General features: G+C 39.5%; 2 protein-coding genes across 6 annotated transcripts in view; both read right to left on the reverse strand.

The window, feature by feature from the left end:
- LOC122540985 (guanine nucleotide-binding protein subunit beta-5) overlaps positions 1-3436 on the reverse strand; it is an 88816-nt gene extending 85380 nt beyond the window's left edge. The window contains exon 1 of one of the 2 annotated variants that reach the window (XM_087981429.1): positions 3401-3435. The gene's annotated coding sequence lies outside the window, so the exon portion shown is untranslated. Of the gene's footprint in view, positions 1-3400 lie in introns of both variants that reach the window. The other variant, XM_043677387.2, reaches the window with a different exon arrangement.
- A 7866-nt stretch (positions 3437-11302) lies between these two features.
- The window catches only part of myo5c (myosin VC), a 95685-nt gene continuing 80682 nt past the window's right edge, over positions 11303-26305 (reverse strand). For 2 of the 4 annotated variants that reach the window (XM_087981445.1, XM_087981444.1), the window contains 12 exons: positions 24770-24863; positions 24430-24493; positions 21859-22027; positions 21067-21154; positions 20708-20815; positions 20427-20581; positions 19546-19635; positions 16269-16419; positions 14898-15183; positions 13589-13763; positions 12527-12607; positions 11303-12057 (listed from right to left, as the gene is read on the reverse strand). In XM_087981445.1, coding sequence (XP_087837571.1) covers positions 11905-12057; positions 12527-12607; positions 13589-13763; positions 14898-15183; positions 16269-16419; positions 19546-19635; positions 20427-20581; positions 20708-20815; positions 21067-21154; positions 21859-22027; positions 24430-24493; positions 24770-24863 — 1614 coding nt within the window. In that variant the 3' untranslated portion in view covers positions 11303-11904. Of the gene's footprint in view, positions 12058-12526; positions 12608-13588; positions 13764-14897; positions 15184-16268; positions 16420-19545; positions 19636-20426; positions 20816-21066; positions 21155-21858; positions 22028-24429; positions 24494-24769; positions 24864-26305 lie in introns of all 4 variants that reach the window. The other 2 variants (XM_087981443.1, XM_087981446.1) reach the window with 2 other exon arrangements.

The following is a 26305-nucleotide window of genomic DNA, read 5'->3' on the forward strand; positions in this document are numbered from 1 at the left end:
GCTGAAGAAAGAATGCAACAAATTGTATTGTAGTCTCGATCTCACCGAGGAGAAGAAAAGCATACGAGAGGTATGTAGGCTTTAAAGATATACTTTGAATCCCATATTAATGTTACTTATGTACGTGTTTATTGAAGTTTGGAGCTTTAAGGGAGAAGGAGACAATTGGTAAGTGTGCGACCATACTGGTACACCTCACTAAATCCTATCAGGGCAATGAAAGTTTGAACTCATCATTGATAGGATTGGCCAGGCATTAGAGATTCAGCAGTGAGAGCACATCTCCTGAGAGAGAGGCAACATCTCACCAAAAAAAAATGATTGATATGGGTAGCAGTTTTGAGAGTGTCATCAGCTACAAAATATTAATGCGAGAACAGATGATGCTTTGCTTTATGCTGATTGACGTTCCAGGTCAAACGAGAAAAACAGACTGGGAATAAGGGATAAATAGTTGCAGAAAAAACAGTGGATAGATAATGACCAGAGGACAGGATATGCATATGTGGGTAGCACAGTGGCTCAGTGGTTAGCACTGCTGCAACCATATGTGTGGAGTTTGCACATCCTCCCCATGTCTGCGTGGGTTTCCATCGGGTGCACCGGTTTCCTCGCACAGTCCATAGATGTGCAGGTTAAGGAGATTGGCCCATAGTGTCCAGATATGTGTAGGCTAGATGAATTAGCCATGGGAAATGCAAAGTTACAGGGTTAGGGTTGGGTAGGGGGTGGTTTTAGGTGAGATGCTCTTCAGAGGGGTTGTATTAACTCGATGGGCTGAATGGCTTATTGTCACACTTTAGGAATCCTATGATTCTATATTACTCACACAAAAGAAAAGAAAGAATGTTCAGTGTGGGGGAGTAGTGTCCAACTGCAAAAAAACTGGATTAACTTTTCACACAAGTGTATAGCTAGAAAGAAACTAAGCAAGCTTATAAAGATGACTGCTGAAGAGAGGTCAGCTAATGATTCACAAGATATGCTTCTGATGAAGCTTGCAGAATTCCTTATCTGGTCACCATTAACTATTATTCGCATTATTGACTAACTGATGTTAACAACAATCAGTGAGATTGTCTCACTGTTATGGCAGTTGTTGTGGCATTCTAGACGTTGTGGGTGTTGGCCTCAAGTCATGACTGAAACATGCAGTTGCTTCGTAAATGATTGAGAAATTCAATATTATACATCAGCTGTACACTATCTCCAATCAAATGGAAAGGCTTAGGTAACAATTGCCAAAGCGATCATAAGAAAGCAAGCAAATCTGGTGCAGTCTTGGACAAGACAATCCTTGAGTGGAGGGATTCACCTACTAAAGTCATCAAAATTACTCCAATCCAAAGATTAATGTCACACAACGCACAAATTATCCTTCCAACAGTGGAAAAAAAACTACCAATGCCAGAAGTAGTAACATGGATAAGATCAACATGAAATCACAGAAAGCAAATTTTTATTTTAATAAAACTGCCAAGTAGTTGCCAGTACTGAGCATTGGAGAGAAGGCAGAGTGCAAACATTCAACATTCTCAACAAGAGTTGGCTCATATAGCAAATTGGGACCTGTACAGAGCTAATGTTAGCTTCATCACACACAATGAATATGAACAAGCAGATTTATCATCATAATCACAGATATATTTGTACATCTAGTGAACTTGCACCTTTACTGGGGAGTGTTGATCCCATATGGTAGTGTGTGGTAACTATTGTTCCTGATCCATTTCTGTTGTTGGGGAACAGTGGAACTGTAGGACTGAATGTAGTTCTGTACTCTGCAGGCAGCAGCTCAGGGAGAAGTGATCTCACCACCTCTACAGAGTACAGAACAATATTCAGTTCTGGAGTTCCACTATTCCCAGCAACAGAAATGGATCAGGAACAAGAGTCATCACACACTACCACATGGGATCAACATTCCCCAGTGAAGGAACATCATCTTAAGAATGATCAGACAAAAGAACAGTCATTGACAATGCACAAACACACAATTATAAGACCTGCCCAATTTAATGACTATGTATACAACATGTGTAGAAACTGATGGCCGTGGAACTGACGAGAGTTAATACACAATGTTCCATTCATGAATGATAACTTTCTTTATTAAATATGCACACTGGATAACTTGGGTAATTTATAACTGCAAATGATAAAAACAAATGTGTGCACTATCAAAAAGGGGATGTTTTGAGAAATGCCCTTGTATTTAGTGTACCAACTGGTTATGTGACCTTTACATCTGCTGTAAACACCTTTTGGCATCTGTTAAAACCACATCACTTAAAAGAGGAAGGAGCAGCAAGGGTCTCTCGCTGACTCTCTATTTGGCTGACGGGTGATTCACAGCCTCAACAAGATTCCACCCAATGACCTCTCATCGGAACCGTTCTATTAATTTTTCTCTCTCCACAAATGTTGTTCGACTTCCTGAGAATTTTCAGTAATTCCTGATAGTTTAGAAATGCAATTTTATCACATGCAAAGCATCACAAAAGTCTGAAATAAAGGAAAATACCCCAGATACTGGAAATCTGAAATATAAACAGAAGAAGTAATGGAGATATTTGGTAGATCTGACAGCATCTGTCAAGTGTAAACGGAGTTAATGTTTTAAGTCGAATATAATCTTGAAAGAAGAGTCATATCCAAAGCAAAATGCTAACTCTGTTCCTCTCTGTCCAAACAGTGTCAACAGTCATACAGCACAGAAACAGACCCTTCAGTCCAACCAATCCATGCCGAACATAATGCCAAACTCAATTAATCTCATCTGCTTGGCCCATATTCTGCCGAATCTTTCCTATTCACGTATCCCTCCAAATGTCTTATAAACATCGTAACTGTACCCACACCCGCCACTTCCTCAGGAAGTTCATTCCACACGCGAATCATCCACTGTGTAAAAAATTTGCCTCTAATGTTATTTTTTAAATCTCTCTCCTCTCAGCTTAAAAATGTGCCCCCTATTCTTAAAATCCCCCATCCTAGGGAAAAGACAACCACCATCAACTCTATCTATACTTCTCACTATTTTATAACCTTCTATCAGGTCACCTCTCAACCTCAAACACTCCAGTGAAAAAGTCCCAGCCTATCCAGTCCTTCTTAAAAGATCCAGGTAGTTGACTATTTCAAGCACTTTCTGTTTTGTTCAGCACCAAAATCTGTATTCAATTTACTCAGATAAAAGAAAATGTAAAATATCCACAAAGTTTACCAATTTGAACTGTAATTCAGATCACATGAAGAATTCCTCACGACAGGTTATTACCTCGCCTTTTAATTCTGAAAATCCATTAATTCCAAACATATGCTGGAATGGGAACATCTGAAACATTGATTTGTATGTAAAATGCCAACATTTGAACATTGAGATTCAATTCAGACGTACCTGAACATTATAGGAAGAATGCAGTTGGGATGCTGAAGTCAGGCTCTGAGAGACTGAGGATTTGAGAAACTAATCCAGCCTCAATGCCCAAGTGATAATCTTCTTAAATGGTTACAGGTCATTTTGAATATTTTTACTGACACCTTTAGACAGAACATTTTTATATTCACTGAAACTTTGCACTTTATTGCAGGAAATGTAGGGAATCTAACAGAAAAATACATTGAATATTTTGTGGGTCTCTGGAGTGTTTGGAATGATTAACCATCCAGGTGATTTACGAGTCAATTGATGTCTTAAATGGATCAGCAAGCTGATCACATGACTTAGTTTTCCAAATACTCAACGCAGCATTTGAAAGCTGTCAATCATCCTTAAAGATCCTTTAAAGTATCGAATCCATGAATTAAAATTTTTAAAAAGTTATATATTTTCATTGAATCTACAAGTTTGGAATATATCAGTTACCAGGAATGGTTTGAACAACCCTTATGATTGGAAACTGGGTGGAATATTTACATTTTAAAAAATTTCATTCTTGGGATATGGGTATTACTGACTCAACTAGCATTTATTACCCATCCCTAACTGCTCAGAGGACATTTAAGAATCAACCACACTACTGAGAGTCTGAAGTCACATGTAGGCCAGACCAGGCTAAGATGGCAGATTTCCTTTGCTGAAGGATATTAGTGAACCTAGTGTGTTTTTACAGCAATTGGTAATGGTTGTATGTTGCCATTAGGCTTGCTGTTTTAGCCATATATTTATTTAACTAAGTTTCACGATTTGCCATGGTGGGTACTGGAACGCAAACCCCCGGAACACTAGACAGAGTGACTGGATGACTAGACCAATGGCGTTACACCATACCACTGTCTCCCTCAATAATAGTCAAAAAGTGTGGTGCTGGAAAAGCACAGCCGGTCAGGCAGCATCTGAGGAGCAGGAGAGTCAACGTTTTGAGCATAAGCTCTTCATCAGGAATGTGGGGGTGCCCAAGAGGGCTGAGAGATAAATGGGAGGGGGGGTTGGAGTTGGGGGAAGGTAGCTAGGAATGCGATAGGTTGTTGAAGGTGGGGGGGTGATGGTGATAGTTCAGAGAGGAGAGTGGAGTGGATAAGTGGGAAGGAAGATGGACAGGTTGGACAGCTCAAGAGGGTGGTGCCGAGTTGGAGGGTTGGATCTGGGATAAGGTGGGAAAGGGGAGATAAGGAAACTGGTGAAGTCGACATTGATCCAGTGTGGTTGAGGGTCCCAAGGCGGAAGATGATGCATTCTTCCTTCAGGCGTCGGGTGGCTTGGATTTGGCAATGGAGGAGGACTAGGACTTGCATGTCTTTAGGGAGTGAGAGGGAGAGTTGAAGTGGTCAGCCACAGATCCTCTTGAACTGTCCTACCTGTCCATCTTCCTTCCCACCTATCTGCTCCACCCTCCTCCACAGATAGCAGAGTGGCTAGTAACGAGGTCTGTACCTGGGTATTGGTTCAAGCAAGTCTGAAAGAAACCTAATATTGAAGCAGACGGCAGATGTCCAATAGTAATTGAGACCTCGGGGAAAAGACAGTCCATCTATTCGGGTGGAACTAAAATATTTGACTCTTTTGTTCTGGGACAATAGTTTTACCGCTGATGACACAGCATGAAAATTTGAAAGCTCCCTGCCTAATCTCCTACACCAGCTTTTGAAAGCCCAGAGAGTAGAAAGGTGAGTTAGAAGTGTTACTACCTGTACCTGAGTGGACTAAAGAGGTGACCCTGATCAACACTTCTAGAAGAGCAATCAAGGAATCCATATAAAATAATGTACAAACCTTTTAAGTAATCTGGCCAGCTTTATTAATTTCTTTGATTTATCTAAACTTACTGATCCCAGATCCACTGTCCTTTTGAACTCAGTTCCAAACATCTATTGCCCTTTGTTTGTAGAAGATCTTCCTAACATCTCCCCAGAACAGTGTAACCCTCATTCTCAGACTATGTTCCCTAGTTCTAGAATCCTGAAGTACAATTTACCAATCTAATTTTTTAATAGGCTGAATGAAAAGATAAAGCCAGTCAGTGTAGGAGGGCAAGAGAGATGTACAGCCAGATCAGTAGAGTTTAGCAATGTGCAGTGAAATCTCACAGAGAAATGAAACATTTGTTTTCTTTTATTTTCCTTTTTATTGAACAACACAAGTGTAAACTGTCCTCCAATACAAGAAGTGCCTAATTTTAGTATCAAAGTAATGTCTCACTCGTCTGGTGTTTGGTAATGTTCAGCGACATTTGTTCCTTTCTTCACAAAGGGGTCAATCACCAATGGGCTGATCTTAGGTCAATTGCCTTGGCTTTAGTTATGTTATTGTTTGACTAATTCTACCAATGTTTAAATGGTGTAGTTCTGGCTAATGTAGGCCTCAGCTGCTGAGATGGTAACCCTGATAATAAAAATGAAATTAATAATCTAAAGGTAGGTCCTCGGGATTCAAGTAATAACAGGTGTGATTATTTCATTTGGCAGTTTGTTCCATTGTGGGAAGAAAGGCTGTTGATACACCATCTTAGAAAAGGAAGGTCTTTGTAGTTTATCTGGATGGTTCCCTTGTGGTTTTGCATTGCCAGAAGGCATTAGGTATTTGTTTCTATCAATTTCTATTCTATACAACATAGAACGTGGGTTAGTCTATTTTCCCTTTTTTTGCTGTAGTGACTCCAATTCAAAATCCTCTGATCAAGGAAGTGACACTGGTGTATTTTCCACTTGAATCATGCAGCACATGTTTTGATTGTACCAAGCTTATCAAATCATAGGATCATACAATACAGAAAAGGCCCTTCTGCCAATTGAGTACACACCACTAAAAAATACACTACTACATGGGCGGCACGGTGGCTCAATGGTTAGCAGTGCAGGATCCCAGGATCCCAGGTTCGATTCCAGCCTCGGGTGACTGTCTGTGTGGAGTTTGCATGTTCTCCCTGTGTCTGCGTGGGCTTCCTCTGGGCACTCCGATTTCCTCCCACAGTCCAAAAATGTGCAGGTCAGGTGAATTAGCCATGCTAAATTGCCCGTAGTGTTGGGTGCATTAGTCAGAGAGAAATGGGTCTGGGTGGGTTACTCTTCGGAGGGTCGGTGTGGACTGGTTGGGGAATCTAATCTACCTCCCCTAGGATCGCTTTAGCAAACTAGGCCTGTAATCTTGAATGTTTTGGCATTTCAAGTGCTCATCCACATACTTTGTAAAGGTTGTCAGGTTACCTGCTCCAGTTACCCTCCCAGGCAACAAATTCCAGATCCCACCCCCCCAACCTCTGGTGAAAAAATATTTCCTTAAATCTCCTCTGAACGCCTGCCTTTAACTTAAAAAGTGTGCCCCCCGTTCTGACCCTTCAACTAAGGGAAACAGCAGTTTTCTATTTGCCCTGCCCATGCCCATCATAATCTTATACACCTCAAATCAGGCCCCTCTCAATATTCTGTGCTCCAAATAAAAACAAACCTGAGCTTATCCAGCCTCTGTCCATAGCTGAGTTGCTCCTGGTGAATCTCCTCTGCACTCCCTCCAGTGTAATCATATCCTTCCTATTGTGTTGTGAACAGATGTACACACAGTACTCCAGCTGTGGCCTCAGTTTTGACCAGCTCCAACGTAACCTTCCTGCTTTACAATATCATCGACTGATAAAGACAAGCATCCCATATATCTACTTAACTACCCTATTAACCGATACAGCCACTTTCAGGGATTTTTGGACACACAACCCATGATCACTCTTAGCTTCTTAGAGTTGTGGGTAAATCATCCCAAGTTACCTTTAATTCGGCTATTTATTAAGAGATCTCACAATCAAGTACTGAAACAATGATTCAAACTTTGTTGCATGTAGCAACCAAATATAAGCCCCCTCAAGTAAGCAAGTACCTGTATGAGTTATTACCTGACCAGAGCTTCAACCAACAGTAACCTGTCTCTGGAAGTCTCCAGGGAGTTCTTCTGCGACGTTGTTCTTCAAAGTTCTGCTGCTGAGTTGTTCTGGTGTTCGATTCTCACAGATTTTCCTCCAGCGGTCTCAAGGTGATTTTTTAAAAAAAAAAGTACTTTCATCCAAATTATTGCAAGACTGCAGCTGCCTCACTTATCAAATGTAATCTCTTTGTTTCTTGTTATATTTGGCGTTGACTATCTGTTCAAAATCATAGCTTTCCCATGATTAACTCCTTAAGTTCTTCTGCAGGGCATTGAGTTATCCTTGTGGCATGAAGCATTCAGTTCATCAAGTAGGGGTCAAAGCAGTATTGTGTATGTAGCCTCCACTCCCATATGTAGCTAATTGCTTTCAATTCCTATTTAAGTCTGTCCTAATCTTTATTAGTTTTTGTGTGTAACAATTTATCTTTTGTTGATTCATTCAGTCCATGAACAGTTATTAAAATTCTGAAGCCTGTGATATCACCTTAGTCACTGCCTGAATTGCTGTGCTCTTCCAGCACCACTGATCCTGATATCACCTTAGTGCCCTGACAATCTTTGAGTGCTTATTTATCTCTTTGCCAATAAGGATCCATACAAATTGTGTACTCAATAAATAAATGTTTCATAAGCCATGACATTGACCCAACCATTAACTTTTTCTGTAATATTTCACCTCTACAACAATCTTTTTCTTAAGAGTATTTCTTACCATTTTGATACAGTGTCACGTTGTGCTTTCATGTAACAAACATAGGTCACCGTCACCTGGCAACGAAAAAGCCCAGGTGCAGAACGTGCAACATTACAAGTTGGGCAATATCTGAGAAACTGGAAGAACATTTCAGAAATGGAGAAGATGTTTAACAACACTCAGGGAACTAATGGAAATTGAAAGAAAATGGTGAGTGTGAACAATAGAAAATTATAAAATTACAGCTTCATAAGGCTTGATTCTTTCAAATACAAAAAACAGGCATCACTAATTTGACAAGAGAACTTTAGTGTATACAACAGTCCAGTAAAGCTGACATTTCTTGTCTGCGAAACTACTGTATTTAAATCACAAGCTGTTCCATAGAGGGGGGTGGACAGTGTAGCAATGATAACAAGAGATGAAGATTCTCAACTTATTTTTCTCATGGAGAGGTGGATAAATGCAGCTTTAAAATAATCTAGTTTTTGAAATGAAATAGGAATTGAGGTGGGTAAATACCTGTATACTTGATTATAATACTGGAAGCTGAGCAAGTCCGCAGATAAACAGAATTTAATGGATCCATTTCCAGAAGAAACATTATGTACGAATGGGAGATACTGCCATCTAGTGCACTCAATAGTGTATACATTACAATTTGACAAGAGGTTTATTTATAATAGTTTAGAAACAGTGGGACAACAACACTATCTGCAGAGTTGAATGCGGATGTGAGTAATGAGTAAAAGTGGAAGTACTGAATGATCTTTTTCCTTCAAAGTTCTTGGAATGTTAACAGTTTGTTCAGAACTGTTTCAAAGTAGATATTCATGTTCTTTAAGTAGCACATGCAGCTATGGTTATCTAATTTGGCAGCAAGACTTCCTTCCTGCACTCAACTTAGTCAATGCAGTCGTGACAATCTTCCTGTTTGGTATTTCTAATGAACTGAACCGAATTCTTTCAGGAATACTGAACAAAGGAAGTCTTCAATAGTTACAAAGTCACTGTATCTAACAATCTTAACCTGTGGTGCGTAATTTTTGGATATCCACTAAAACTGTTATTTTCCATAAGTAAAATGCATTAGAATCCCTACAGTTTGGAAGTAGGCCATTTGGCCTATCAAGTCCACACCGACCCTCCGAAGAGCAGACCGCCCAGACCCACCCACCTGCGTTTCTCATGGCCAATCCACCTGACCTGCACATAGTCATAGAGATGTACAGCATGGAAACAGACCCTTTGGTCCAACCCGTCCATGCCGACCAGATATCCCAACCCAATCTAGTCCCACCTACCAGCACCTGGCCTATATCCCACCAAACCCTTCCTAATCATATACCCATCCAAATGTCTCTTAAATGTTGCAATTGTACCAACCTCCACACTTCCTCTGGCAGCTCATTCCATACACATACCACCCTCTGCATGAAAAAGTTGCCCCTTAGGTCTCTTTTATATCTTTCCCCTCTCACCATCTTTGGATTAGGGGAGGAAAGCAGAGCATCAAGAGGAAACCCACGCAGACACAGGAGAATGTGCAAACTCCACACAGTCTGTGGGTGAAATCAAACCCAGGCTCCTGGTGCTGTGAGGCAGCAGTGCTAACCACTAAGCCACTGTGCCGCCTATAGTTTATGAGGACTACATATGCACTTGTGTTACTCAGAAGAATCATGTTTTGAGTTAAACAATAGAAAAATGAATTTTATGAACCTAACAAATTAAAATTCTTATCAGAAAATATAACTGGATGTAATAAAGAACTTGAATTTATATAGCACCTTTTATGAGACATCCCAAATTATGTCACCAGTACAATGGTCAAAAATCATCAAACCACTCAAGAGTTAAATATTGTAAATAAGAAGGAAATAAATGACCAGATAATTTGTTCTAGTGGTATTGATTGATGGATAAATGTCAGCCAAGACATGCTGAGATTTTCTGGCTCTTATTCAAGTAGTGTCAAGGGATCTTTTATAATCACCTGAGAGACAGAATCTTGATTCAACATTTCACCACAATGTGGGCCACAGAGCTGCAGGGAATTGACCCCCTAGATTGTGTACTCTGGAGTACCTGCCAACTCAAAAAGGGAGAGTGCTCCCACTGAACTCAGGCTAACTTAAAGTAATAAAATTCATTGCAGCGATGAAGTTTTATCGAGAGGTCGATAAGTGAAACACTAAGAATGAACTAAATTGACAGGAGTTTCCCTTATGCCACTTTCGTTGAATACGAAGATAAGCCAAACCTGATGAAAGCTCAAGTAACCAGCTCTTCAAGTCCACAGAACAGAGCTGTTAAAAGTTCTGAACCAGTGTGTTGCTCTGAAACATTATTAAAGGGGAAACATCAGCGCCTTTACAGTATTAGGCAATGTATTGGTGAGAAGGACCAGCCGACCCATTGGAGTGAACGCATCATTGAATATTGTTCTTGGATTTCTGCAAGTAATTAATCCCTCAAATAGAAGCATAACTTTTAACAGCATTATTGTATATGTACAACAGCAGGCTTTCTAACTAAAATCCTCATCACAATAAAATGTTGCATTTTAAAGCAATACACTATTCATACTATAATTTGATTTTTAAAAAAATCAAGAATTTTTGCTAGCTGTAATGGTTCTGGTGAGCTACAAATCCCTCTCATTGCATGGGTATTACAACAAGTTCAGGTTAGGCATAGATGATAAACTCCGTTTCCTCGTGATGACAATTAAAGCTGGTGTGTTTTGAGGCAGGTGAAAACAGTGATTTCATTCTAGTACAGTTAAAGCATTTTGAAATAATTCTTGTTGCCCATTGGGAAATTCTTCTAAACCCTTACAGACCTGATGTGCCAGGTAATCATAAATTGTTTCAGATTAGGAGAGTAAACTGGCAGAACTGGCATATTGCAATTGAAATCCTTGCCTTCCTATTAGCCAACAGGGGAATAGCACAGATTTACTACAAGGGAATAACTCTGCAGTGCAGACACATCCATTTCTGTTGGATGATGTTGAATTGAAGGTGGTCTTCTCAATGTGGAAGAGTAGACCAGATGGAACGTAGTAAAAAGGAGGCAATTGTCTTGCTGTGCTGTTAGTGGTCTAAAAGAAATAGTCTTTCCTCACGCAGGCAATAGGCAAAAATGTTTCTTAAATTTATAAAAAGCAATACATTGATCACTCGAGATTAAAATTTATTTTCTAATTTTACAAATATGCAGTGAAATCTCACACAGAAATGAAACACTTGTTTTCTTTTATTGTCCTTTTTATTGAACAACACAAGTGTATAATGTTAAAATATATTCTGTACAGAAGAATTAACGTTTTGATAAATAGGAAAACCATAAAAACAACCTTTTTTTCCTTTAGTTCTAAACATGCATCACTTTTCTCTGTATAGTTAAAAAGCTAATTTCTTCAGAATTTGTACACCCAAACATTTTTAAAAATCTACTAGTATAAATTGTTGGGAGAATAATCTCTTATAAACACTATGAAAAACATCACTTGTTTCACCTTTATACAAAATATTAGGCAACATGAGTCTGCAACTGTTTGTGAAATCCTTGCAGAGTTTGAAAAATTATTGAATACTGTCCTTGTAAGAGCAGCCAGTCAAAACTTAACATGTTTTGAACTTTTGTAAAACGAGACTGCATTTATTTTTGTTAAATGCACAATATAAAAATGTTGTTAAACTCAAATAATTCATTAAGTTTGGCATGAGAAAGAAAAATAAATACCCAAATCTCCAAAGTCCAAGTCATCCATGTCTTTAATATTAATTGTAAAACAATTCTCATCTTCCAAGTTTACCAATCGGATATTTGACACAGTAGCATTCTTTTAGATCCGAGTAAGGAAGTTTAATTTGAAGCTACTGGGAATCTGGATGGTCTCCAATGCTTGTGGAGATGGACTAAATGGAAAAGTCACTTGAAAATGATATTTGGCATCAATTATCAATGTTGATCCATCTCCACGACTGTTCAGTTGTGACTAAGAAAATAAAAACAGCAAATTTTTGTTTTAGATTACTTACAGTATGGAAGCAAGCCCTTCGGCCCAACAAGTCCACACCAACCCTCTGAAGTGCAACCCACCCAGACTCATTCCCCTACATTTACCCCTTCACCTAACGCTACGGACAATTTAGCATGGCCAATTCACCTAACCTGCACATTTTTGGATTGTGGGAAGAAACCAGAGTACCCAGAGGAAACCCACGCAGACACGGGGAGAATGTGCAAACTCCAAACAGACAGTTGCCCGAGGCGGGAATTGAACCCGGGTCTCTGACGCTGTGAGGCAGCAATGCTAACGACTGTGGCACCGTGCCGCGCGCCCGCTTGTAACTTTTCTCTCAATCTCTCTCTCCCCAAACCCCTGCTTGAGTATGGGCTGTCCAATAGTTGCTTGCGTGCAGATTATGGAATTAGTTTGAATGTCAAAGATTATTTTTGCTCACCTGAACTTTGCGCACAAAGGATGGTGCCACACGTTTCTCAAAATCATCAATTGGCGTGTAGGAATTCAAAATCTTGACAATCTGTTAAAATAAAATGGGAAAAAATCTACATAATGGAAACACTCCATTGGCCATGAGGATATTAGTCATTAACATTAATCATTCCTACTGATAGCCAGTGAATTTATTGAATTAAACCTGTTAAGACAAAATCATAGTTATGTGTTTCTGTCCTTATATTTTGTGTAGTGGTGAGAACAGTACAGCATAAATTCATTCATTTGCCTTTCATGAGAAAACTCATAAGAAATTATTGTTATATCTGAAGACCTGATAAACCAAAACATATTACACATGTTGGAATGCAGACAATCAAACCAGAAACCCAAATAAACCAAATGAGGTTAGTAAGAAAATCAGATATATTTCCTTCAGTAGTTTATTTAATTCTCTCAATGTCCGATCTAATGATCTCATCAAAAATAGAGACTGAGCCAGATGAGGTGAGAGAGTGAAGGAACATAAATATATATGGAGAGATGGGGGGGGGGGGGATAAGAGAAAGAGCGAGTGGGAGGGGAAGAGTGGCAGAGACAGAGGAGTGTGTGTGTGTGTGTGTGTGAGAGAGAGAGAGAGAGAAAAAGAGGGTGAGGGCGAGAGAGAAAGAAAGAGGACAAGCATGTGCGAAAGAGAGAGAAAGAAGGCGAGGGTGTGAGTGATAGAGAGTGAGAGAGAGGGCAAAGGTGAGGGTGAAAGTGAGAGAGAGAGAGAGAGAAAGAGGATGAGGATGACAGAGAAAGAGGACGAGAGCGCGAGCGCGAGAGTGTGAGACAGAGAGAAAAAGAGAGGCAAGGATGTGTGGGGGGGAGAGGGGCTGGTGGGAGGGTGTGAGAGAGAGAGTTGTGAGGAGAGAGAGAGTTGTGGGGGAGATAGAGAGAGAGAGAGACAGAGAGAGAGAGAGGGGGCGGGGGCACGGGGAGGAGGGAGAAAGAGAGAAAATTAAAACGTGTCCGGCAACAATCACGAAAGGTCAACTGGAAATACTAAAAGTTAAAATCAGACCTGCACAGCTGAAAGAGATGTACATTTTGCACATATTTCTTTCACATCATCATCTGTGGTCTTGTTAACCTGAAGTAGCCAGGCAGCCTGAGAGAGTGGTTCCAGGGTCTCTTTAGCATTGCTACTCTGCATATTCTTATCCTTCAGCCACTCTTCCAAGTAACTAATATTACATCTGGGCCAAATATAAAGAAACCATTCATTAATAATACACTCATCTAGACATCAAAAAGGTTACTGTGACCTCTGACAAAGATATTAATAATGAAAAATATAATACAGTACCACCACGTTTTGAATTATTCTTAGCTAAACATGCATTACAAATAACTCAACTTAATCACAAAGAATATGACTAACACTATTTCCATTATTTTAGCAACATGCCATTTAAATACAAATTTACTGCTCTGTATACACTTCTTCCCTTTCTTCAATGTCCTCTCCTAGTAGCACGCATCCATATATGTGACAACAATGCACTGCTTGTCAAATATTACCTTAATTCTTTAAGCACTATGTAAACAGAACGCAAGTTAGAATGAGTGTTTACTGAAAAGAAATTTAACAACATTCACACTTCTGGTTATGAAGTTGATATCATTTTTTTTCTCTTCCAGACCTGTAGTCTTCACTAAAACTTGTGTCCAGTTTATTGCAAGCACAGAGCAGCACAGTTCAGCATAAAAAATGCACAAAGGATTTTAAAAATGTTTATTATGGTCTCAGCCTCAGCTCAGGAGCAGCTCCGTTAATGTTTAAAATGTTGACTTTATAAGCTGGAGACCTGAGCATGTAATCTCCCCAGTTTGCTGAAATATTCAGGGAGTGCTGATTGTCAGAGATGAGGTCTTTCAGCAGATAAGTTAAACTAAGTTCCTGACTGCTCTCTTGGATAGATATAATGGATGATTTAGAGAGTAACATGCAAATTCTTTTGACATCCTGACTAGCGTATAGCCTTCAATAATATCACTAAAACAGATGTTAATCTCATTGCTATTTCGGAGGTCTCCCTCTTCAGAAATTGGCTGCTGTGTTTCCCTGCATTTCTGCACTGACTAATATTCAAACGTATTTCAATTGGTTATAAAGTTCAGAGATCGTGAAGGGTGCTATACAAATGCAATTTCTTTCCTTTTATTCAAATCTCTGTTCAGCTTTAGAAATAAAAACATGGAGGTGAGATTTAATCTCATTCCAGTTTGTTTTGTTTCCAGAGGGTTAAAATTGAGCCCATCATGTCACCTCTAACAGACTTTATTGCAATTCATTTTTTGTGAGGAAGTACTGGAGCAGAATGCTTTACCTTATTTGCATCCCTTTTCTGCATGAGCACATGTCTTTGCGCAGGAAGAGATTATTAAGGGTGATTGTTCCAATTAGAAAGAAGAGCTGTTTAACTGCCTGTTTGGTCAGATCAGTGTCCATGTCATGCTGACACATGGTGGTGAAGTAGTAGCTGAGCTGCTGCAAAATGGAAGATATTGTGTACTTGTCCACTTCTTCTTGATAATTTGAAGATCTTTTCCGAAGTCCAGTTGGCTTCATGCTCGAAATGCCTTGCAGGCTTTCATGTTCTAGCATTCCCGGTACTAAAATGGAGCAATAACAATTGTGAATGAGCAATTACAGTTGTAGAGTGCTACTGTATATCCTAATGCAATCACTGACAGTACACATCCCCACACAAACAGGTGTGATGATACTATCGCTTTAAGACGTTATTTTGTTCTTTTTTTTAATAAGGAGAGGTTTTAAGGCAGAGGCGATGAGCAGTCTACCAGAGCCACTACAGTGAAAGGTTTGTGAGGCCTTGGATTTTTTTCCTAAAGTTGGAACTACAGAAGCAGCCTGAATGGGTGGGATCAAACTCTCAAAGAAGCAGGATTTTCAGATTAGTCTTTTTAATAGCAGCAGTTGTTGCTCTGGGTTCTCAACAGGGTTGGAAGCTGCAGTAGATCTCTCCCAGCTGCTACACTCAGAATTTTCTCTTGATTTTTTTCCCCTCCTGTGCTGTTGGAGTTGTATGTGAGACATTCTGAATTTACCTTTTCTCCCCAAGCGTTGTGTTTATGGGATATTACTGTATTGGAACAGTTAGTTACTAATAGTTACTGTATCTCGCATTCTGTTAAGTTTTCCAGTAGAGTTAACTTATTTCAATCTCTTTGCTCTTTTGTTCTATTTGAACTATAGTGGATGAATAAAGTGTACTTTGTTTTAAATCCGGTGGTTTGACCAAATTGTATCTGGAATGTGACACCTTATGTTTACCTTTAAAATAAAAAAAGGTTAGGGACTAAACTATCTTCTGAATATTTTGAGAGGGTTTGATCTGATCCATAATGCAGGCTACTTCTTTAATCCATCCAAGCTCACCAGGAAGAGTACTATCACTTGACTGCACCACTGCTTATATGTGCAATACAGTCCATTTGCCATCGCTACCCTACACAACAAACACATTTATCAAACACATGCAGCACAGAGGTACAACCTCACCCCATTCCAACTGTGGCGCATGGAATTTCATTGAGCATTACATTTAGCATTACTTGTCTAAGATTCTTTGACAAGAATTTGAGATTTATTTTGGAGGTGATGGTGTAAGATCTTCTGCAAGGACCTGATGTGCTATTTCTGAACAGAATACAAGTGAAATGTAGACTATCTTTACCTATCATTGGTTGAAGGTCATCCTCCATCACTTGAATGAGTTGTTGGTAAATGTGAATGGCCAAGTCACTCAGAATCTGTCTATATTCGGACAGGTCAAAGTTTTTCAGACATTGGCTATTTTGTTGAGGAGTGTTGTACTTCATAAACTCCTTTATAAAAACAATAAATGTATGTTAAGGAGCAAGAATAATCACAGTACAAACAATAGGCACGCACTTGATAAGTTGGAAAGACCCATTTTCCAGCTGTCAAATGGACTAAAATACTCCTTGCTGAGACTACCAAAAAATTCAACTAATGCTTTATGTCTCACACACACACACACACACACACACAAAACAACAGTCTTGATTCACAAATGGAATCAAGCTTAACTGCAAAGGTGAGGCTTAAGTGACTATCCCTCACAACAATGTAGCTTTGAACAGAGTGTGGCATGAAGGAGCCGAGTAAAACTGAAGTCGATGGCTCTTGGGCAGAAAAATGCATCAGTGGCTGGAGACACTCTAGACAAAGGAAGACACATGTTTGAGACCATTCATCTCACTTTCGGCAAGAGTTTCATAGAATCCCTGCAGTGCAGAAAGTGGAGCATCAAGTCTGCACTGACCTAGTGAAGCGCATCCCACCCAGGTTTGGCCTATCCTCTCCTATCCTTGGCTGACCCTATCCCTGTAACCCCATATTTCCCATGCCTAATCCACCTAATTTTCACATCCCTGGACACTATGGGCAATTTAGCATGGCCAACCCACCTAATCTATACATATTTTGAACTGTTGGAGGAAAGGGAAGCACCCAGAGGACATGGAGAGAATGTGCAAACTCCACGCAGTTGCCCAGGGGTGGCATTAAACCCGGGTCCCTGACACTGTGAGGCAGCTGTGCTAACCACTGAGTCACCGTGCCACCCTCAACAACAGTTTCTATCAACTGCATTCAAGATCCAACCATCATAGAGTACTTCAGTAATGACGAGTGAATTACTGGATAAGCAGAAATTTCCTCCAGTTAAACACTGTGGTGATAGTACTTGTAAGGAACAAGGACCTGCAATTCCAGTCCTCAGCTACTGATGCCATTTTCTCCTTCTAGCAACTGTCTGAGGCTGAACCAGACAATTTGTAACCTTGGTGTCATTTCTAAACCTTGAGTTAAGCTTTCCATTACATATCCCTGCCTCCATGAAGAACACCTGCTTTCACCTCTGTCGTGTTCCCCATCTGACTTCAACCCAGCTTCATTCATCTGTGACTGGAACTCTGATCCATGCCTTTGTTACTTCCAGCCTGGACTATTCTGACGGACTCTGGCTTCTCTCCCAGAGTCCTTCCTCCATAAATAGGAGGTTGTCCAAAACTCTGCTGCCTGTGTCCTTACACACAATAAACAATTAAACTGGGGATCATCCCTATAATCTTTGACCTAGACAAGCTCCCAGTCAAGCAATACCCCAATTTAAAAGCCCTCAATCTTGCTTTCAAGATGTTCCCTATCGCTGTCATCATCTGTACCCTCAAAATTGTCCCAATACATGGATGGTCATCTAATTCTGGTCTTTTGAGCATCCCCAATTTTAACTGCTGCACAAATGGTGACTGAGGCATCAGCCACCTAATGCCTGAGCTTGGGAATTCCTCCTTCAAATCTCCCTCCCCTCTCCCTTCTTTACTGTTTAAAACACATCGCTTTGATAAAACTATTGGTCATTTCCCCAGGAACTACCTTGTACAATATGGTGTCAGAAATAGCCTTACAATATTCCCGGGTGAATCACGTTGGCATATTTAATTACATTAAAGTTGCTATACAAGTACAAACTGTTGTTAATTGCAGAGACTTCAGATTCATTTGTTAATCCTCGAATAACAGACCAGCCCACAGTCAAATATTGTTTGATCTGGGCAGCATCCAAGCTTGGGCTGGTACATGGCAAGAAACACTCGATAAATGCCAGGAAATCAGCATCTCCTCAAGAAGGAACCAAACTACATTGCCTCAACACTACCATCAGCAAATTCCCACCAGTATAATACTGGAAGTCACCAATAACCAGAGGTAATTGTATCAAATTTAACATCTGCTCCCTCTACTGCCAGTGTACAGTGGTTACAGTATTCATCACAAAGCAACTCTCTAAGGCTCCTTTAACTGCACTTCCTAAACATGACCTGTGGTGGGATGACAGCAGCAGATGTGGGAACACCATCAGGATCCTAGCTCCCCTTCCAATCATACATCATACTGCTGCAGTTCTAGAAGATAGTCTTCACCAAAGTCTACAAAGACAACCTGGAATGAGCAATACAGTGTTGACAGGAATACTCATTTCTCCAGAATGAATATTAAAGAAGTTGCTAACAAACATATAGAGGAAACGTTGTGGCCAAGAGTAAGATGTCAGAGATATCTCAAATGAGCCCAATAACAGCATTGCGGAGATACCTTCACCAGATGGACTGGAGTGGATTATGAAGCAGCTCACCATAGATTCATCGAGGCTTACAGCATGGAAACAGGCCTTCCAGCCCAACTTGTTCATGCCACCCAGTTTTCACAATTAATCCAGACTCATTTGCCGTTTGATCCATATCCCTCCATTCTTACCCATCCACTTAACTGTCCAAATGTTTCTTAAATGACAAAATTGTACTTGCCTCCACCACTACCTCCGACAGCCCGCTCAAGAGCCTCAACACCCTCTGTGTGAAAGAATGCCTCTCTGAACTCTTTTGTATCTCACCCCTCTCACCTCAAACCTTTGTTCCCTAGTTTTAGACTTCCCTACTCTGGGAAAAAAAGCTGCTCCCTATCTACCTTATCTAGGCCTCTCACAATTTCATAGACCTCTACAGACCTGAGGGTCACCCCTCACAGTCTCCTATGCTCCAGGGAAAAATGCCCCAGCCTATTCAGCCTCCAATCCAGGTAGCACCCTGGTAAATCTTTTCTGCACTTTTTCTAATTTAATAATATCCTTTCTACATTAGGGCAACCAGAACTGCACAGTACTCCAAATGTGACCTGACTAGCACCATCATCTGAAGGGCAATTAGGGGTGGGTAACAAATACTGGCCATACCAGTGACCCCCACATCCAGTGAAAGAATAAATAAATAGGGATTGCACAGCCATGCACGAGTTTAATATTATCTCAATTGTAAGGTGGCACATTAAATACAACTTTAAATATAAATAGAAATTAATGTAATTTATAACAAAACTTGGAGATATAATGAACAATTCCAGCTTTCCTGGATGTGACATCTTCTTACCTCCTCTCCACTGTACTGCTTTAAGCAGTTAAGAAAATGGACACTGTTGGAAAGCCAAAATGACAGCATTTCAAAATCTTCACTGTGATTCTATTAAACAAGACAATATTGGAAGAATGAGTATAAACAACTACAGAATATTCATTTTAAATAAAAAAAACTATTGTTCATCTAAAAACCACTGAAAAATGTAACCTCATTTTGGTAAACTTGCTGATATCCATACACCATTACATCTCTATCAACATTCCTGATGTTATTTAAATGTTAAATGTGTTAGCTATTTTCTCAATCAAATATTGAAAACTTCCAAAACACGTCATTGGTAACTCACACAATACTTTACACAAAACAGCTCAAATTTCAAAATTTGTTTAAAAGGAAGTTTTTCTGAAAAAAATGCCTCTTGACTTTGTGGAGAAAGTGAGAACTGCAGATTAGATTCCCTTCAGTATAGAAACAGGTCCTTCAGCCCAACAAGTCCACACCGACCCTCCGAAGAGTAACCCACCCAGACCCATTTCCCTCTGACTAATGCACCTAACACTACAGGCAATTTAGCATGGCCAATTCACCTAACCTGCACGTCTCTGGATTGTGGGAGGAAACCCACGCAGACATGGGGAGAACATGCAAACTCCACACAGACAGTCATCCGAGGCTGGAATCGAACCCAGGTCCCTGGTGCTGTGAGACAGCAGTGCTAACCACTGCTGGAGATCAGAATCTGAGGAGCAGGCAAATCAACGTTTCAGGCATAAGCCCTTCGTCCTGATGAAGGGCTTATGCCTGAAATGTCAATTCTCATGTTCCTCGGATGCTGCCTGACCTGCTCTGCTTTTCCAGCACCACCCTCTTGACTTTGTGCCAGGTTTACATACCTTAGTGACTGTTTTAATACCATCAAGTAGAGAGTTCATCAGGGATTTCAGCATTTCAGCATCATTACTATCATCAGCGTAACGTATACACATGAACAGGATACTTGCTGGCAGTACTGGAATCATATTTACAACCACACCACGTGGTTTTAGGTCTAGTAGTGAAGCAAGACCATATACATTACAACAGGGAAGACTCCTAAACGTAAGTCTAATATTAATACTGTTCATCTGTCTTTCAGAAATCAGAGATAATTGTAAAACAAAGAAAACAATTTTACCCAAAATTAGATTTTTTATGAGCTTTTCTTCATCCTCAGTTTTACATTCCAACATGCCAAGGAACTCCTTCTTCACAAAGGGACTCACTTTTCCATTGGCTCGATTTCCTGTCCAGAATCATTAACACGTTTATGAATCAAGCAGATTTCTTCCACTTTCAAACTTTTGAATCTCAAGTACCTAAGGTGATACTCTTTTAGATTTCTTGTAATAATATCAAATATCTGATAAATATTTTGATTACTTTCCTTCTTGATTACAAAAGCTTGGTTTTGGCTTTAATAATTTGCTGTCTCTGCTATACACCAACATTTTCAGCCAAAGAGCACTAATTATGGACAAAGTTTGAGTTACGTACCTCTATCAATTGTTTTGGTTAAGGATTTAATCTGATGTTGCAACTTCCTGATTTGCTTTTCTTTCTGATCAAGACGTTCCTCCAGATCCTCCAAAACAAAGCAGACAGAGGATTAATCTTCACAGTCCTACAAACTGATCATCTGTGTTAAAGGTCAAATATTCATACTACAGTTCCAACTTTACTATCATCACATATACAATTCTTATAAACAAGGGAAGGCCCTCCAATCAAATACAAAACATTAAATTAAAGCAAAACCATTCTCCTAATTTTTACTCAGTGGCCTTTACGAGTTGCAAATCACATACATCTGCTGTAAGGTCATCCCATTAAAGGGATATTTTCAAAAGGGCAGTAAAGAATAGGTGCTCTTAGCTAATGTTTGAATTGCCTCAAAGCCAGTGAATGTTTTATCAAGTAGGTCACATAAGCAATATCAGATTATTTATAACAAACATTTCATATTCATATTTCAATTAATGAAGCTCCAAATTGCTCCCCCAAGAGCTGTGAATTCAATTCACCAAAGGAGCTTAATGATACACGTCCTATGTTGTTGATGGAGTATGAAATGTCCCCATTGTAGTTGATCAAGTTTCCAAGGACAGTATCCAAACTCAGCCAATCTAGTGCTGACATAAGTTAAAGTTGTTGCACTAATACAAAAATTGCATTTTAAACACATTCTCTCCATTTTAAGATTTTAACAGACTTGCATTACATATATTTGCGTTTACCAACATAAAAATTATCATTGAACTTTAGGGATGGCAATATTCCAGCACTCACCCAGTTTTCCAATGTTAATTGAGATGCTTCTTGCTTCATTCTGTTACTGGCTGCACTATCAGCTTGGGTCCAATTCAGTAGCTGATGATTCTCATTTTCAAGTTTTCTCACTTTATCAAGTAATTCCATATTTTCTTTGGCACAGTTAGCTTTCTGGATTTCTACCAATCTATATATTGTCAACAAATTGAGAATATTTCAGTAGAAAAACCTTACTGTGCTGTTGTCGATTAACAGGCCTGACTGTTTTTATTTAAATTTTAGAAGGGCAATTGAGGCATTCGATACTTGATTTGAATATTAATTGTTTTGGTTAATATACTGAAAACTCCCAGTATTTTTAACATTAAAAAAAAATCATGCCTTTTTGTTACTGTTTAGAACATTGTTCAATTATAAACTTAATTCTAAATAAGGGAGTTTTTAAAAAACGAATTGATTAAGATAATCAAGGTAAAACAATTATGACTTAATTCTTGGCATTGTCTCTTGCAAATCAATTGCAGCGGATATGGTCTATAAATCGCATTCTATTTTTGAATTAATTTTACAGGGAAACTGAAACAATATATAGATTACACTGGTTTAGAAGTCATTACTTATATGCAAAGAACATATATGAATGCAACTTGTACACCAGACTTTTCAGCAGATTAATATGAACTTGCTGTAAAATCATTTTGCAATTATATGTCCACCTACATTTCAGGCTCAGTGACCCTTTCTCAGAATTCAGTTTGGAGGTTTCCCAGCAAGTTCTGTTTTGTTTGAAAGAATCTTTTTGTCATTTATATAAATGATTTGGATGTGAGCATAAGAGGTACAGTTAGTAAGTTTGTAGATGACACCAAAATTGGAGGTGTAGTGGTCAGCGAAGAGGGTTACCTCAGATTACAACAAGATCTGGACCAGATGGGCCAATGGGCTGAGAAGTGGCAGAAGGAGTTTAATTCAGATAAATGCGAGGTGCTGCACTTTGGGAAAGAAAATCTTAGCAGGACTTATACATTTAATGGTAAGGTCCTAGGGAGTGTTGCTGAACAAAGAGACCTTGGAGTGCAGGTTCATAGCTCCCTGAAAGTGGAGTCGCAGGTAGATAGGATAGTGAAGAAGACATTTGGTATGCTTTCCTCTATCGGTCAGAGTATTGAGTACAGGAGTTGGGAGGTCATGTTGCGGCTGTACAGGACATTGGTTAGGCCACTGTTGGAATATTGCATGCAATTCTGGTCTCCTTCCTATCAGAAAGATGTTGTGAAACTTGAAAGGGTTCAGAAAAGATCTACAAGGATGTTGCCAGGGTTAGAGGATTTGAGCTATAGGGAGAGGCTGAACAGGCTGGTGCTGTTTCCCTGGAGCGTCGGAGGCTGAGGGGTGACCTTATAGAGGTTTACAAAATTATGAGAGGCATGGATAGGATAAATAGACCAAGTCTTTCCCCTGGGGTCAGGGAGTCCAGAACTAGAGGGCATAGGTTTAGGGTGAGAGGGGAAAGATATAAAAGAGACCTAAGGGGCAATGTTTTCATGCAGAGGGTGGTACGTGTATGGAATGAGCTGCCAGAGAATGTGGTGGAGGCTGGTACAATTGCAACATTTAAGAAGCATTTGGATGGGTATATGAATAGGAAGGGTTTGGAGGGATATGGGCCGGGTGCTGGCAGGTGGGACTAGATTGGGTTGGGATATCTGGTCGGCATGGACAGGTTCGACCAAAGGGTCTGTTGTCATGCTGTACATCTCTATGACTCTATGACTTTAATCTGATGCTTTACTCAGTAAATATTAACAGATTAAGGTTCATGGGGAAAAAAAGAGAATTAAAACTATAATAATGGAGTAATTGGTAACCTTGGAAAATTCATTTTTTTTCAAAATAGGACATATAGAAAATAAAAAAAAAATTGGTTAAAACATGCCAAAGGTAACACTGGCTCAGAAGGAGAAAAATAAATGAATATTCTGGTGTTTACATTTCAGAATAAACATTTGATTATACTTGAGCAAATGGTTGAGCTGCACAAAGATGTTCTCATTTTGGACATTTCCAATTGTTCACAATATTCAATGAAAACATGCCAACAGCAGGTGGCCCTGACCCTTCGATCAATGACGTTTCATGATTGAAATGAGCATCACATTCAAATGGCAAACCAGAAATATTGAGGAGTAAGGCTCCAGTAATAATACGATCCATTTGGTTTTGATTTGCACGGCTAATTACTGTGTTCAAAGACGGATAGCAAAATATTATTCAAGAAATTAAATTACTACAACATCACACTATCATGATTATATTGTTGCACAGAGCAGTAGAATTTTGTTAGTAGTACCCTCATCATGCAACAGCAAATCTGCATTACAATTGAGGTAATGATTAGAAATCTGAAGTGCAATATTAAACATTAGATAGGTAGAAGCTGGTAATTAATTATTCTGTTCTTGCATTTCGATGCACATATCCAGAGCTCTGCTTTTTTGCATTTAATGCAAAATATTGGTATCCTTCTTACATGTAGAACCAATCTTAAACTAAGTTAGATGTTAAGGGACTAATGTTAGAGATTCACACCTTCTTTGGAATCCTTCTTCTTTAAGATTGCCTTGTAATTGATCAGTAACTTCTTCCATTTTTTCTGTAAATTGGAGTGATTTTATCAGTGCACAGAAGTTCTTTCATGTAATGTGCATTGCCTTCAACTATACAGCTGATGAGTAACGTTAGCTAGAAGCTTACTTATTAAAATGTCAAGAGACTGTTAACAAAATAAGTTATCTATGTTTGTTAGAAAATTCAACACTTGCGAAGCCAAATATTTTATTTTAGGAAAAGCTATACTGAACTAAAAATCAGAGATCACGCTCCACAATTTGTATGCTCTGGATACGTGCGACACAGCATACATAATCACCTTTCATTTCCACAACCTGTCCTTGTAAGTGCTTCTCAATGTCTTGTTTCTGCTTTTGCAGCTCTAAGATTTGGAGTTTGAATTCTGGTATGACCTGAATGCACACAAAAATGGTTTACTCCTGATGAAGGTAAATTCAACACCATCAACAACATTGAACATGCAGCAGCTCTCTGGTATAAATGAACCAAACTCAAATGGCATCATGGATATTGGTAGGCCAACATCATCTTTGGGATATATGGATGTCCCCATAAGGCTATAAGAATATTGGGTACATATTTCCCTGTAATTAAATCTTTTAACCTTTTCCTGCCCACATTGTGAAGCGGGACAACACATTAATAGTGAGGCTTAATTTTAATCATTTTCTCCTCTACTTTTGGAATATAGTTCCACAGGCAATTCTCCAGCACTTTAGCCAAACTGTTACTTTTCATTGTGAATCTGGTCAACGACACCTTGAAAGTGTGACCAGGTTTCTTTGATGGTTTGCCAGAGCATTGATGGAAACTGCACATATTACATTTCACAGCAGCTGCTGGTAAAGTCACAGTGAGGGATCAAGAGACCTACAACTGGGATTCTACCCAGGTATTTCACAGGCTAATTATGGGCTACTTCATTGTTGGGGCCATTGTTAGCTGTCCAAGCATTCACTCTTTATTCCAAGACAGCAATCTTATGAGGGATACTCAAATAAATGCAAAATACTGCAGATGCTTTATATCTGAAATAAAGAAGTACTGGAGAAACTCAGCAGGTCTGGCAGATTCTGTGGACAGAGAAACAGAGTTAACTCCGATAATGGAGTTATATCTGTCTCAAAACATCAACATCATTTCTCTTTCCACAGATGCTGCCAGAGCTGCTAAGTTTCTCTAGTACTTTGTGTTTTCATTTATTCTTAAAGAGGGACAATGGTGGATTTTCTCTTCTACTCCCCTCATGTTATAGCTGCTGACAAGCCTAGAGAATAGCAAGACTTGCCCCTATAACATTTTGCTCAGTTTCTGCTAGTGATGCACATGGGAAACCACAATAAATGGCTTGTTTAATGAGGTGCTGAACCTGTAGTCAATTCTTAAACAATGCTTTAAAATATAAAAAATATTGAAAGGCTAGTTGGTGCCACTACTAAATTGTGTTAAATTTGTAATAGGAATAAAATTCCTATTGCCTTTACTTTCCTGTAACTAACAACAGAGGGAGACTTTCAGAGTGTAATGTTAGATTAGATTCCCTACAGTGTGGAAACAGGCCCTTCGGCCCAACAAGTCCACACCGACCCTTGGAAGAGCAACCCACCCAGACCAATTCCCCTACATTTACCCCTGACTAATGCACCTAACACTATGGACAATTTAGCATGGCCAATTCACCTAACCTGCACATCGTTGGACTGTGGGAGGAAACCCACACAGACACGGGGGGAATGTGCAAACTCCACACAGACAGTTGCCCGAGATAGGAGTTGAACCCAGGTCCCTGGCACTGTGAGGCAGCAGTGCTAACCACTGAGCCACCATGCCGCCC

The sequence above is a fragment of the Chiloscyllium plagiosum genome, unplaced genomic scaffold (assembly GCF_037043375.1).
Source record: "Chiloscyllium plagiosum isolate Xiang-an unplaced genomic scaffold, Cpla_swu_hap1 HiC_scaffold_39, whole genome shotgun sequence".
Lineage (NCBI taxonomy): Eukaryota > Metazoa > Chordata > Chondrichthyes > Orectolobiformes > Hemiscylliidae > Chiloscyllium > Chiloscyllium plagiosum.